This window comes from Rhopalosiphum padi, chromosome 4 (genome assembly GCF_020882245.1).
Source record: "Rhopalosiphum padi isolate XX-2018 chromosome 4, ASM2088224v1, whole genome shotgun sequence".
NCBI classification, from domain to species: Eukaryota; Metazoa; Arthropoda; class Insecta; order Hemiptera; family Aphididae; genus Rhopalosiphum; species Rhopalosiphum padi.
Window position 1 is genome coordinate 46,068,037 of NC_083600.1, and position 16,183 is coordinate 46,084,219.

The 16,183-nt window shown below is 29.6% G+C and overlaps 2 protein-coding genes across 3 annotated transcripts; one reads left to right on the top strand and one right to left on the bottom strand.

The window, feature by feature from the left end:
* Window positions 1–178: 178 nt before the first annotated feature.
* Window positions 179–1,685, top strand: LOC132930014 (uncharacterized). Its single transcript, XM_060995673.1, has 3 exons — window positions 179–895; window positions 995–1,240; window positions 1,655–1,685. Exons 1-3 carry the CDS (start codon window positions 273–275, stop codon window positions 1,683–1,685), a joined length of 900 nt encoding a protein of 299 aa, XP_060851656.1. The 5' UTR covers window positions 179–272.
* A 65-nt stretch (window positions 1,686–1,750) lies between these two features.
* Window positions 1,751–12,007, bottom strand: LOC132931069 (AN1-type zinc finger protein 6). Of its 2 annotated transcripts, XM_060997270.1 has the most exons (6): window positions 11,495–12,007; window positions 9,777–9,833; window positions 7,207–7,329; window positions 4,095–4,421; window positions 3,874–4,009; window positions 1,751–2,899 (listed from the first exon to the last, which is right to left on the bottom strand). In XM_060997270.1, the coding sequence occupies exons 4-6, from the start codon at window positions 4,350–4,352 to the stop codon at window positions 2,751–2,753; spliced, it is 543 nt and encodes a 180-aa protein (XP_060853253.1). In that variant the 5' UTR covers window positions 4,353–4,421; window positions 7,207–7,329; window positions 9,777–9,833; window positions 11,495–12,007; the 3' UTR covers window positions 1,751–2,750. The 2 variants fall into 2 exon arrangements, with proteins under 2 accessions (XP_060853253.1, XP_060853254.1); XM_060997271.1 differs by lacking the exon at window positions 9,777–9,833.
* Window positions 12,008–16,183: the final 4,176 nt, after the last annotated feature.

Genomic DNA, 16,183 nt, shown 5'->3' on the forward strand with positions numbered 1-16,183 from the left:
CAAGTTTTGAAGAAATAAATAAGTATTTAAACCAAATTGTCTATATTACAAACTGTGTGGCATATAAAAATTAAAATAATTTAACTTTTGGAATCTGAGCATTTTGTTGACTTTATTATATATGTATGATATAATATTCATTCAATTTTCTTTTTAAATTTGAAATTTATTTAGGTCAATCTTGCACATGTCAAAAACAATTTGTGCGTCAATACAAAGGCAATAGGAAAAGTGAATCTCCTCTACAACGTCCATTGGAGAATATAAATGAAATGTTAAGCTGGATTAAAAAGAAGAAACGTAGATTGTTTGAAGACATTTATACAAACCAAGCATCTATAAACGATATAAAATCGATGAACAATAAGAGTGATACATTCAGAGACCTGTCAAAAGAAAGTATTAACTATGTAGGACTACCAAATTCATTTTATAATAGTACACTTAAAGTGTTAGAGGAATATGTGAGGGATAAAAAACAAAAAAAGAGTAAATCAAACAATAATAACAATTGGATTAATATGGAATTGATGAGATACATCTGTAATTTATTAAAAATGTCGCCTAACGAAATAGATAATCTTTCAGTATCATCAAATTCTGGTATTCAACTAGAACAAAGTATTTTGGAAATATCCAAAGCCAATTTGGAATATCACAAAGATATTTTAAATTATATATCGAAGTGCTTGGATAGTAATCTGAGCGATATTAGTCGAGACCAGGCTTTAAGTTCGCCTCAATACATCGGTTTGTTAGATAAGCTATATAAGCTTGCCGATTATTATACAGAGAAGGCACAAGAAATGCGGAACATTTGCTTGGAGTCTCCCAGAGTCGAGATTAATAGTTTGGATAAAGATGCCTTAGAACAAATTACAGAAAATAATCCTAGGTAAAAACATATTCAATTAAAAATAATTAAATAAAACAATGTGATCAATATTAATTAGTGTATTTTATTAAAAAAATGTATATTATATGACTTTTGTAGAGATTGTAAAACTTCTGGTAGTTTAACTTCAGAGTTGTCTGTTGATGGAGCATATGTTTTGGATCATTTAAGTTCACTATTAGAACAAAGAGGGTTAATTTGTTCTGATAGAGAATGGCCTATTTTTGGAAAAGATGACGAAGAAGATAGCAGAAGCTTAACGGAACAGCTTCTGGATATTAAACCAAATATTAAAGTAGAACATTCTGAAAAAGGTAGCTATGACACTTTTTTACTTAAAATATTGTTAAATTGTGTAGCTTAATGTAAATACAATAAATTAAAGGTCAGATTCCAAAAGTTAAAATTATATTTTAAGTTTCCAAAACAAATTGTCTCCTAAATACCATTTATAATTGTATACTTGTATCTATGTATGTATTACTGATCAAATAAATAAACAAACTAATCTAAAATATAAAGTATGCTTTTAATGTTTGATGTCAATCCTTAGTTGAAGCAGAATTATAGATAATGGCAAAAAATAGTGAAGACTTAAACCTTAAGAATTTTAATATTTAATGAGGTGTGTATTTTGGTAACTAAATGTTATTTTACCATGGTTTTTTTTCCAGTTTTAGATAAATAAGCATCTATTACTGAATAAAGTGCCCAAGAACTAGAATAATCATTTATTAATCATTCAGTTTTGTATTTCAGCGTTCAAATAGAAAATGTTTTAATACAATGAAATACATATTTTTGTGATTTATGTATCCGATACGATGAAATTATAAGTAAATAAAAACAGCTCAATATTATGTCATAACCATTGCTGATCTATTTTTCTCTTTTTTTTTTCCTTTTAATTTTTCATACATTGATATTATGATGTATTAAATCATTAACATAAAAATATTAATAAAAGCATAATATTACAGAAAGTAAAGAGGATAATATATCTCAACACTCAATCCATTACTTTATTTACATAGCTTAAAAATCTTTGTGTACTATCTAAACATGTCTTGTAAATATATTTACACAAGATTATTTTGCTCAAAAATCTCCTTAATTTACAGAACATCATCATCTAAATTACAGAGAAAAATATAATATAGTTCGCGTAAATATATTTTTATATAATAATAATAATCATAATAATAATAATAATAATAATAAGTAAATCGAAAATAATTTCATACTTAAGTGGTTCCAACTAAATTAGTTTTTTTTTTTTAAAACGATTAATATTTTGTTTTATTTTTTATAATTAAAGATAATGAATAAGAACATAAAATCATTTCTAAAATAGCTAATAACCAACTATATATAAAAACATGATGAGCACGACTTACAACAATTCTTGAAAACTATGGGAAGCAAAAAAAAAAAATTAACAAGTGAAAAAAAAATCTTACAATGTTTAAAGGATATAAATTTTTCATAAAACTAACCAACTAAATCCACGAAAATAAAAAGAAAAAAACATTGATTTATATACATTTATCTATTGCACAGCGACTACGCTCTTCGAAAGTGTTAATAAAAATTTGTAATGTTCTCCTCCTTTGACAAATGGAAAAAAATGTGTCAATTGTGACTTTGAAAACAGGTAAGGCTTCAAAAATCAGCATTAGAAAAATAAAATTACTATACCTTTAATTAAGAATGTACACTTTATGTTGTTATAAAACTACAGTGGAAGTTTATTTATATTTTAAATATATATATATATAGATGCATATATTGTATTATATTGGTACATTCATTATTTTCATGCGCTTAAGTGTTAAATTCAATCATTATTTATGTATTAAATCTTCTGAATTTTTTCTCCAACAACTACTGGATTATTGCGCCTGATTTCTTGTGCTCCTAGCTCCCTGTAGTCAAATGAACAATTGTGCTTGTCAGAGTATCTATGGATGCCGCAAAACAAGCCACCACAACGGCATTCAAAACCTAAAAAATAGAACAATGTTATATGTTTGGTAAATTAATTTAAAAAATTTCATATAACTACTAATCAACATGTTTATAAGCTAAATGATCAAATTTAGTTTAAAGGATATCATTAGGACAATACTTAGAATACTGAGATAAATAATGTAAATATCAGGATAATTAGTGTGTGAGGAAAAGAAAGAAATAATTTAATAACCCTTAGTATATGTCAGTTATATGAAAACAAATTAATTTGATAATTGTTTTTAAATTCCTAATAATTTGAGAAACTTTTAAAATACAAAAAATGTAAGCAAATTAACCGATACGTTTCAAAAGAAATTTTTTGGATTAACGGGGGTTCTTTTTTTCTAAAATAATATGTCAAATCTACTCTATAAAGCATAGATTCCCAACCAGGGTTCCACAAAATTATTTGAAATATATTTTTAGTCTATAGGCCATAATGCATAGGGTGCCACCAGATTTTTAGAAAATGATTAAGGATGACAGGAGTCAAAAAAGGTTGGAAACCTTTGCTATAAAGCAAGAAAACATGCACATTTCCACATGACGCCCGGTCATTGTGACCAATACCACAATGATAGGATGTCATATGAAGATGGACAAAAGTTAAGATTTTTATCAGGCCTCAAAATATGTTTCCTCTGGACAAAATATAATGGTATACTTTTTTTTCAAACTTTACACCTGTCGCCCCTAGTAATTTACTAATCTGCTGTCATTCTGGTGATTTAATTTTATGACATGATGCATATTTATATCATACTAGGGGCTTTGTCCCCTGCTCTCACTGCTCACCAACCCCCACTTTTAACTGTCATCTGTTAATTTATTATTTTTAGTTTCCATACCAATTATATTTTCACTGAAACAAAAAATCCAATACTTATATATAATAGATATAATAAATATATTATATATATGTATATATAAGAATGTAATAAGTTGAATTTAATCTTTATCTCTACCTGTAAGACCGACTTTTTTGCGGCACATGGCACATCGGTTTTTCTTTTTAGACTTGTCTTTATCATCATCGTCATCTTTTTTACCATCGTCCATAAGACTGCTGTCATTAGAACTGCATGCCAAACCATTGTCCATCTTTAAAAAAAAAAAAAAAATAATAATATATTACCTACAAATATTATAACAAGTATTAAATAATTTATTAGTAAATAGAATTTACATCTTTTTTTGAGTCTGTGGGCAAAATTGGTGAGGCTGATACAGGTGGAATCTGCAGCACTGGTATGGTAGGTATAGCAGTCTCCATCATATTCTGAGCGGAGACTGAAGGTGGCGATGGAGCGGTTTGTGGAGGTGTCTGTTTCTTCTTCAGTGCTTCTTTATAGCACAAAGAACAAAGACCATCTGTAGATGGGTTACCATAGAAGCCACATCCACCACGACACAAAGCCTGCATGGAATTGGATTCTCGCTCCATTGTATTAAGAAATTGTTTTTTACCGTTTAATGATAATCTGAACGGCTTTTGATAGCCAACAGAAATTATCTACAAAAAAAAAAAAAAAAAAAATTAATAAAAATTTGTAAACATTAGTTACCAAGTAAACAATAAATAATTTTAGTGCTCTGTACTAATTTAATAACATTAAAAATTACCAAGGAAATAAAAATTTCAAATAACATTTTCAAAAATGTACTATTAGTATGGGTAAGTGGGTATCTTTAAACGAAAGAAATAACAATTAATATCATATTTTAAATATTTAAAATTTTTTAGTTATTAGTAATAAAAACAATTTTATAGAAACTAGTTCCAAAATTTGTTTAAAAATAATATTTAAATAAGAGTAAACAAAACATCTCAATAAATATTACTTTAAATACTTGATGAAAATTTATAATATATTAATTATTAATGGCCACTTGTATACATTTTATTAGTACATACTATTTTATGGATGTATAGTAATCAAAATAAAATTTTTTCAATTTTTATATTTAATTAATTTGAGAATACCTGAATAAATAATATAAAATTATAGATAAACAAAAACAATTCAATCATTTATCAATTATCACACTTTTTAATTCGCATTTGACTCACTAGTGATACAAAATGAGAATTATATTTCCTATTACCTTAAAATACAACTAGTGAGTCGAATCAAAATCCAATCACATTTTTTAATTGCCCCTCCACCTCTCGGTCGAACTTAAAATACGCTACTGGCTCTATCTATAAAATATTCATTTAATGATATTATTAAAATCGATAAATGGTGTGGACGTTGTACACTTTTAGTTTTAACCCTAGACTCAAAACTTAATTTACTCAAATATTTCAAGATATAAATTGATAAATATTACATTACATTTGTTGTACTATTTGTTAGTCATTAAATAAATAATAGTTAATTCGTGTACAATTATAAATACTATAACAAATTAGGTAACGTCTTAGTATAAAATTTAGAAAAAAGAAAAACGGTGCCGCCGCTATTTTGAAAATTTTAATTTAGATAAAAATGAATAACTTATTTTTTAAATTAAAACTAAATGGTATATTAGTCTATTCAAATATTCAATTTGTACGCAGTACTCAAACTTTACACAAATTAACGATGCCACGTGATTACGTGAAGACAAAGATAACAAATTCTAGAGAAACGTATTACACATTTTTATTACGTATTTACAGAAACGTATGATATACTTTTATTACGTATTTAGAAATGTATATAATATTATGTTCACAAAGAACAGCGTCCTACTAGATAATGCAATACATTCGTGAAAATTGAAAGTGGCTATTTTTTGTCTTTGTCTAATAAACGTAGAATATGGCAATTTAGATAAGTATTTATTCTATTTTTAATGTAGGTAATAATTAATTTAGTAAATAAGAATTCTGAAAACAGATTTGAATTATTCAAAAAAGTGTGCAATACCAAGTTTACAATGTCTGATGTTATCTTTAAAAATTCAAGTAGGTAAAATCAAAATACGGGACTATAAATTCAAAATAGTACCTAGTCAAAAAATCTTAGTATATTATACTAGAATTAGAAACACAGATATTATCAGTTTTATTCGGGTTATACCAAAATTATAGTAAATATAGTATAGTATACAACTTTTGTGTATCCTAGATAAGACGCAATGTTTATAAAACACGTTGATAATTTATTATTAATCAATAAAAAGAAAAACTTGATATAGGATAAAAATAATAATATATTCCAAAATATTTCTCAAGATAATTTATAATTTAAAACCAGGGGTTTTTTTCTCGCCAGTTTTAATAAAATTGTTATGAGAATACTAAATATATCCATTAAAATGAAACTAGAAAATACGCTCAACTGTTGATTATAACAATGGATTGTTAATTTGTGCCCTATTATAGTCACAACACCTTAATCGATTAATCGTTTAATTATTGAAATCTAATACTAAAAAATATCATAAGTATCTAATTGATTTATGATAATTAATTTATTGAATAAAGGTCCTGTTATAAATTTAAATCAAATGATTTATATGAAAATTAAAATAAATTACCTAAAGACGGAGGGCTAGACACATGAAAAACGAGTCAACTGCCCAAGAGTGAACAACAATAAAACAACCATAGGCAGCAGTAAGAGTTACTACATCAACCAGTGGTAGTGTATAAGAAAATAGTAATTTTCTGTTTTAAGTTAAATGGAACCACCAGCAGTTTATAAATTGTATACATTGTATAATTATGCATTCAAATTTTAATTTTTGTATAATAAATGTGTAAATAATTATATCCCATTATCCTGTATAAATATTATCAAGTTATTAACATAGTATATATTATATTTGAAACAATCAACATTTAAATTACTAATAGGTACAATAGTACAGTTTACATTATGTAAGATCTATGAATAATATTGTCTTTTACTATATTTAGTATTAATAAAAAGAAATGACACAGTGAAGCATAGTTAAATTTAATTATTTACCTAATAATCATTAATAACAAATAAAACGCAGCAGTGCAGCCAATAACGGTTTTTAGGAACCATACTTAGTTTAGTTTTTTTATTGTATTCATCATGGATGCTACTATAAATTTTAGAACAATATTATAATACTTTAGTTTGGTTTATATTTGATATTTTGTCATCCAAATTGATTGAATAAATTTAAAATTTAAATTTAAGTTGTTCAGCCAATAATATATAATAATAATGTATAGGGTATAAACTATGAATATTATAATAAATATAATATAAATTGGATGATTTTATTTATTTACATAATAATTATCATACAAAATTATAACAGTTAAGAAATACCTTAAACGTCACGCAAGTGTAATTTCTGATTGATTTATCACAGGTTGTGAAACAGACGAATAATATTGCATTATTACTTTGAAATGAATGTCACGAAAACATTGGTTCTTTGATGAAGAACATCTGAAAAAAATAAAAACATTGTTAGGTATTGGCTTTGTTTCATAAAATTACAGTATTTAAGTATAAAAATAAAACAAAATTGTATGTAAATTATATATTAATATTAATAATAATAAAAAATGTAAAGAGAGTAGGTACTTTATATATACTCATTAGTTATTAATAGGCCTTAACAGCAAACACATATTTATTAAGCCTTTAAATATATATTATAAATAGTTTAAAACCGAGTGTATCCCTCCAGAAATTCTCAACTCTCCTAATGATATGTGAATTCTGACTTTATGGGCTATATTTTATCTACCTGCTTCATATAAAATATTAATTTACTACCTTAAGTTTGGGCCACAAATTAAATATATAGTTTTAAAGTGTATCTGGAGATTGGGCCATAAATACACAAAGTTTTTGTTTAAAACAAAAATACTAGGTACTAGGTATAGTACAAAGGTACCAGTAAATAACATTTATTAACTTATTTTTACACAAAGATACAATTATTTTTTTAAAATAATATGATATATATTTTCTGTTTTTGTTTCCTCCTTTGTATTTTTTAATTACATTAAGAATATAATTTTTCAAATTAAAGATCATTTCCTGGCTTTTAATGTTCCTACGCTTCTAATTTTAATATAAACTTTTGATAAGCTCCCAATAAAACTTATATTAAATATTTTTTGATAAAAATTTAAAATTTAATGGTGATCCAATTACCATATTATATCCTTTTAGAAAAAACAGGTAAATTATGGCCCAATTCCTAAGAGCCTAATGAAAAATACCAAAACATACTTAAAAATACTACTAGGATATTGATAATTAAATTAGTAAACAAAATGTATTAATAATATTACAATTTTTATTGTATATTATTTAGTTTTTTTAAATATTTAATAATAATCAATGCAGATATAGACTATATCATAGAATATTTTAGGATGTAAAATAGAAGTATTATATTAAATAACAAGACTTGATTTATGTCACTATCAAATTATCAATATTCAATACTTTATTTTTTTCTTTACTTAGGTTCTACTTCAAAAAACATAATATAATTTTAAATTTACTTGCAAAATAATCCACATTAAAAAATTAATTTTAAGAATTCGAAGTATATAAAAATTAGTATTTGATAATAATTATTACAGACTTGACACATAATGCACAACACATGGGATTATTAAAAACAAAAGTAGTGAGAAATATTGAATGAATAAAAAACATGAAACTTATCAGTCATTATATACAAATTGATATGTAGCCATCAACTCTGAATTTTACTTAAGCTATCTGACAAACTAAATTTATTATTCAACTATTTTATGTAAATTAATAAATGTATTAAAAAATAAAACATTTCACAGTAGATATTCAAAATCATCTTGTCTTGACTAACCCTTTCTTCAAAGTGTATCAAAAGTCAAAAAACAGAATTTTTTAATTAGATTTTTGTATTAAAAATTGTTTTAAATTTAGTTAGCAATATTTTCTTTTCTTAAATACTTAGTATAGTATACTAATAGATTTTATAGTTCTTGATGACCCTCCAGTCTTTAAAATTTATGGTTACACCACTGGTCTAAAATTGTATTTTCACATATGTATAATTTCTATAAAAGGATTCTGCCCATAAACACTGAGATATTACACTATTGTCCAAAATAGGATATTACAAATTTTTAAATAAAAAAAGATTATATTGAACACTAAAATATGATATAGAAATTTAAATTATGATTTAATAGCACATAATATATTTGAAATTAATTATATAACTGAACAATCTTCTGGAAAGTGATAGGTTACACCTACCCACTACTCACCAACTGCGCAATAACTTATCTCAGTAATTTATGAAGCTTTTTATTATGAACATTAATACTCAAAGAAAAAACTTAGTGATGTGCACAATAATAAAAGTATCATTAAAGGCCAAATTTTCAAATTTTCATCAATTCTATAATCTCAAAACTATATTTAATATTTTAGTTTACCATCTAATTATAGTACTTTTTCACTAACCTACTGCTATATACATATTTAGGGCAATGGAGGAAGGAGGAGTTAGTATGGTATATTATAAAATTACTTAACAGGAAAAACTACCATGACTCACGGAATTAATTATCTGATTTAGTTCTTTTTTATATTAAAAAAGAAAAACTATTGTCAACATTGAATTTTTTAATTTATTCCAAAGAATGATATGAAATAATAAAAAACTGCATTCAATAAGGACAACAAAATATTTCCCACGATTATTAAAATAATAATTAATCAAATTTATTTGATTCTACAAGTCAGGATCTTTATTTCCATACTGTATTTTTGAGTATATAAAAATGACATTAGCCTTCAAATATAAAAGGGGATTTAATGCATACAAAGACAGTTCATATAATATTATAAAAACATTAAAGGTAAATATTGTTAATACTTACTCTCTTAAAAGTTCAAATCAATCAAAATATCACTGATGACGTAGTAAGAATTATTATCTGAAAAAATAATAAATTGCCCTTTGAACATATTTTTTCTTTATTCAAACTTATTAATTAGATAGGGAAGGCCTAAGTGACACAGAAATACAAAAAAAATCCATAACTAATATTGTTTTGATATAAACAATAAGATAACACACTATTAGAATAATGTATTCTACACACACAATACCCACACCAAGGATAATATTATAACATATTATTATTTTTAAGACAAACTACCAGTGTATCAGTTGTTATGAAACTGTTTAAATATTATGTTTTGAAACACAAGATTTAGTGCAGTTCTTAACGAAACGAATAAAACCTCGACTGAACCGACTTAAATGGTCTATTGTCGAAGAAAAATAAAAAGCCGAATTTCATCGAACGAAAATCTCGAGATAAGCCTGTGCAATTTATTCTCGACGGTATGGAACAATAACCATTTATTACGCACGTTCATAATAACCTTTATGCAATCGACTAGATTACCACACACGCACAACGTGTGTTCTTTGTTTCCATCTGTCATTGGTCACTAGCCATTCACACACACGCGCGCGCGGAGGTCATTAACGGGATATAATCGATTGGAAAACCAAAATTTTGTATCGTTTAGAGACTATTACCCGACCCGATAGTCTTCAATAGAGAAGATTAGACAAGCCGACCCCACCAATCATACGTAGCAAACATTCGAAAATATTATTATCAACGTCGTCGATCGGGTCCAACAGACCACCGTAAGTAATCACAACGGCGACATTAAAAATCGAATAAACAGAACGTACGCATATAAACGCAGTGGACTGCGGCGACTTTGACGCGTCTTAAAATACACAACAAAGCAATTGCGACGTCGGCTCGGAGAGAGGAAGTAGGCGCGAGCCAATTGAGTATACCCAAACGGCGGCAGTCGAAACGCACTTCCTAGTTGCGATTAATATAATAATAATAATAATAATTAATATTATTATTATTATTTTAACAACAATATATTACTGCGATAGGCAGGTGTCCGGTGCGAACGAAGAACGGCCTACGGGGTACGCGGACGGCCAACGGCTCCGCTAAAAAATCGCCGAAAACAAAAACGGTTCGACGCTATGATAATAGTGGACATCCACGATGGTGACTACGCAGTCCGTAGCCATCGGGCGCTTTTAACCTAATTTGCATAGCATCAACACCGTCAACAACCTACCCGCAGCCAAGAGTGGGCGCCGCGGTGAAGGGGCTGTGGCAGTGCGGGGGGGAGGGGGAGCTGGAGGAGAAATTTCCTCAGTTTTCCCCGACAGTAAAAAATGGGTTCCGATCGAACCGAGATATGGAAAAACCACTGACGAGACACCTGATAATCTTATGGGCAGAGCAGGACAAACAACAATAACGAGTGCAGCGACAATGGATTTATTTATGTAGATCGTCAAGGACGTGTGGCGTAGCGAGTTGGCCTCGCCGCCGCCGCCGCCGCCTCCTCCGTCATCGCCGTACCCGTCGCGGATAGGCGAAACATCTGAAAAACGTCGAATTTTCCACGGAAAAAAACCACGATCCAAAGGATCGGGAGACTACGACGGCGGAGGCGTGCGCAGCGTTAAAATGGCGACGACAACCGGGAGAAAAAAAATTAAATATGTCCGCCAGCGCGGCGCCGTGCGCGTACGTGTACTCACCGATATCGTCCTGTTCACCAAGTCCGTCCGACGTAAAACGTTTTTGCACTGTTCTCGCTCGACGCCGAGTAAATTTATTTTATGATGGAAACAAAAACAAAAAAAAAAATAGACACTTGCGACGATTCCGCCTGCCGAAACGACTGTTCGGAGCGAGTGCGCACGGCGGAGAGTAACGCGGCGATACGTATAGCACTGTAGCGTCGAACGGGGAGCGGAGAAAAAACTATGTATACATATATATATATATCACCGCGGAGCCACGCAACACTCGTCGAACTCGTCGGGCGAAATGACGACAAATCAGAAACGCGTATGATATCAGTGGTGGTGAACGGCGGACGGGACGACGACGACTTGCACAGTACGCACAATAGATGGATGCTCGTCCGGGCATGCGCACACGCACGATGACTCGTCGTTTTCCGGGGTGGGGAGCGGTGAGCGTGCCGCCAGTGCGGCCGCGGACGGGGAATAAAACGCGGGCTGCGGCGCCGTCGATTTGTACACACCACACATGGTGTTGCGAACTGATGACTGGTCGGTGAGTGGTGGTGTACTGGTGGCTGGTGCCTTTATGCCCGTGGTCCGCGGTTGTGTGGACGTGCGGTGTCGACGTTGCTTGGGTATTTTGGGAGGAGAACTGGAGAACGGCATTGTCTACTACGCTAACCATTTATTTTTCATTGTTAACTGCAATCCACACAACTTGCAACGACGACTATTAATGAAATGGCTAGAAATAAATAAATGGGACGGGAAGTAACCTTGGAGGAGATGATAAACTGATGTGGCCTTTACATTAATATTTATGATTAAAGCTGAGCGTGCACGTTGTGTCGACGCATACGAGTGTGTGAAAACAATCGCGTTGCCAACGAGGCGTTTTGGTTAATTATTTTCGTCGTGACGTTCTCGTTTGTTTCGAGGGCCGAGCGATCGCGTGAAATCCAAAAAAACCGCTTACGCCATATCGGAACGGTTTCCCCCAACTTTCTACTCGCACGTCAATTGTGACGGAAAATAAAAAAAAAAAAACTAATAAGCACCGCGTGCATGATTAAAACAAAAAATATCAATTTTTTTAACAATATTTTCGTCTCGACCCAGACGGCGTGAACCCCAATCGCGAAAAAAAAAAACACTACGTCCAATAAATCCATTGATTTCCAACTCGCGTTCGAGCATAAACGTCATGTCAACGGTCACGAATCGCGACGTATCGATTTATCATAAAAAATATGATATAAATATTTATAATAATATATATATATAATGTGCACTATGCACACGTGACATCATTGTTCGTATTACTCGCGACGTCACACGACGGCTTTGTGTTCGTTTGTTGTTGTTATTGTTGTAGTAGTAGTAGTAGTACTACTATACCCATATGGCCATATATAACCCGCGCGAGATCGTTTCCGCGGTACACACACACACGTATACCGTTGCAGTATATAATAATAATATACATAGTTTTGTCTTTTCCTGATACCACTGCTGATCTCGTCCGGTTTTTTGCCCAGTCGCGGGTTGTGACGTCACACGATTCCGATTCGCAATTTTGCGCTCGCGTGTGTGTGTGAAGGGCAAGGGCGCGCATCAGGCTGGGGCGAAGTGCTGCGAACTGCGGAAACGTGCGCCGATGCGCAGTGGCGGTTGGACGACTACGTGTCTACGTCGCAGCCGTCGACGTGCATTCGTCGTTTGGTGGCTGTGGCTTCGGTGTTTTTAAAAATAAAACGACCGTGTTCGGCGGTCATCGTCACGATCGCGTCACTCCGGCGAGATGAACATAATTTATAAAAAATTTCGTCACGACGAAAACCGCGAACGAATGATAAATGACCCGTAGTCCGCGTACAAACGGAAATATTGCGTCGTTTTATGTACATACGTCGCTATTTTCCTACATCGCGATTCGATTTTTTTGTTTTTTTTATAAATGAATATTTTATTGTTCCCTTGTTCACACACGTGCGATGTACGCCTTTTTAAATAATATTCGTCGTAGAATTACCATTTTTCCGTCGAACAAGGACGTACCTCCGTTTTTATAATTGTTCAACAGTTTTTGTTCGATACCGGACGATGAAATCCATACACCCCAACCTAAACATAAGCACGATTTGAGAGGGCTAAGCCCCCCCCCCCCAATGGTTACCCTTCCGCCTTTATATATCTCAGGGAGCATACACACGGTACATGCATGCAATTTATAATAGCCCCTCCCCCCAAAAAAATAATTTAAAACTCAAATTGCGACATGGTCCTAAACCCTAAAAATACATTAAACAGAAAAATTCGAATGCAGAATTAGAATTCAACTCTGAAAACTTTAAATTAATGACCTGCATAGTTGTAAAAAATGTAGTACACTTGACACTATAGTAGCATTATAGTACCACATTCTTCTCCGTTGGGTTGGTGTTGTTTTGTAATTCAATTATCCGGATTACCTACTTAGATTGACCATAATATTATACAAACTTCCGGAAAAACGAGTTTTTTTTTAAATATTAATGTTAACGATGAGTTAAACTTATTTGTAAAAATATATTACGTATTTATGTATCTAAAGTGGCATTTAAATAATTAAAAAACCAAAATATAAAAACTGTTTTTATCTTTTTTATTACATTTTTCTTTTTATTAATGTTATTTAATACTTCCCTATATTTTGGGAGTAGTCCGAGTTGATTTTTCTTGTTAGAAAAGTATTGTTTCTGTAGAACGTAAATGAAGTTAAAAATTATATCAACATTTTTATGATATATGGAAAACTTTTTAACTAACATTTTTTATACGATTAGCTATTAGGTATCGATAACTTTATTAACTATTAAGTCCACGGAATTTAACAAAAAAATCTAATTAAAGAACATAATTTAAAAAAATGTATTATACATTTATACTATACTTTTATACAATTGTATAATCGGGTCTTTATTGAACTTATTTATCTATTATTTAGTAATTTTAACTTTTAAATAGTATGTACGAATATTTATATTTAAATACAACCACCCGATCAGTTGGATTATTGATCTAAATCTGTGGTTATTGGTTAGAAAATTAAAATTAAACAAATCATGAATCTTTTCTAGTTGTTTTTTTTTTTGTTTTTTCCGCTTACCAATAAATTATTATACAGATATATAGGATATTAGCATATTACAAGAAATTATCGCTTCCTCGAAAATTACATTGCCTTCTTTAATGTCAGCGACATCAATGTCATAGAAATATTAATTACATTTCCGTTAGGATTTCATTGCATACAATAATAGTTTATAATTATGTAATAGCCTAAACACAAAATATTATACTACGGAGTATTATGCGTGGATTACGAGGCAATCGGCCAATACATTTTTGCAAGCTAAAAATTGTACTTGGTATTATCTAAATCTAAAACTATAAAATGTCGAAAATAACTAATTATTACCTATTTTAAAAGGAATAAAAAGTATTTCGAATAACACCCTCAGTTAGAGATAGGGGAACTAATCTATATTGCGTTCCACTTCAACCACTTTGGTTGTGCATTTTTTCCATTGCGCACGCGAACCATAAATAGATTAATATAGACTGTAGTAGCTATTTTAGTTACACCTACATTTACTATAAGCCTATAAAGTCAAGTACATTACTAGTAATTAGCCAACTATTGTTGTCGTTATAGTGTAGTATACCAGCCACCAGATACTGAGTAATTATTTTAAGATATTATAAGAGTAGTGTATAACACATTTATGATTATATTATAAATTATTAATGTTATGAACATTCTTAAGTTTTTACTTTATTGAAGACTGCAAATATTTGTAGTTAAATGTTCTGTGAATTCCTCAATATATAAATCAAATGTGTTGAGAGGTATAGGGATATCATAAATGCCTAATAATTTTTAACAATCAATATAAGTGTTTATATATTATTACCTTACAAGTTACAAGTTACAATAGCAAAAATAGTTAAATTTAAATTGTCTAAATAATAGAAAATTAGCAAATAAATGAATCTATAAGGTATAAGAATAACAATAATAATAAATTATAAATGTATAATAATATGTACATTATTATATTTTACATAATTATTCATAACATCAACATCTGTAACGGAAATTAATAATTAAATAATTTTGAATGTCGTGTCATTTTTCATATTTTAATGAAAATACAATTATATTGAACTTGACGATTACAGCAGTGTCAAGATGTCATAATAGTCATATAAGAAATATATAGCTTTATCAAAAATATAAACTAGAAATTAAGGAGTGGCCAAATGATAATTTTATCATTCAGAAAAATATTATGTAATTGGACGGTAGATGTAAAGGGAAAATTAAGGTTTAAAATAAAGATAATATAAATTATAAAATGTCATCTCTAAAAGAAAAATATAGTCAATGGATAAGAAAAGATAAATGAGTCATGATCTCAATTAAATCATGTGTAAAGTATACTTTAAGTTTACTTATGTAAATTAAAAAAAATTTATGTTTGAGTTGATAATTGATAATTCTACATGAGTATATGATAATTTAATAGTATACTCAGTAAGGAAGTTACCTAAAATGTTTTATTTCTTCGTTACATTTTCTCTAAGAATGAGACAAATTTTAATATGATAATAACCGCCCCGGTCAATCATGTTTAGATTTTAATTTAATTAAGT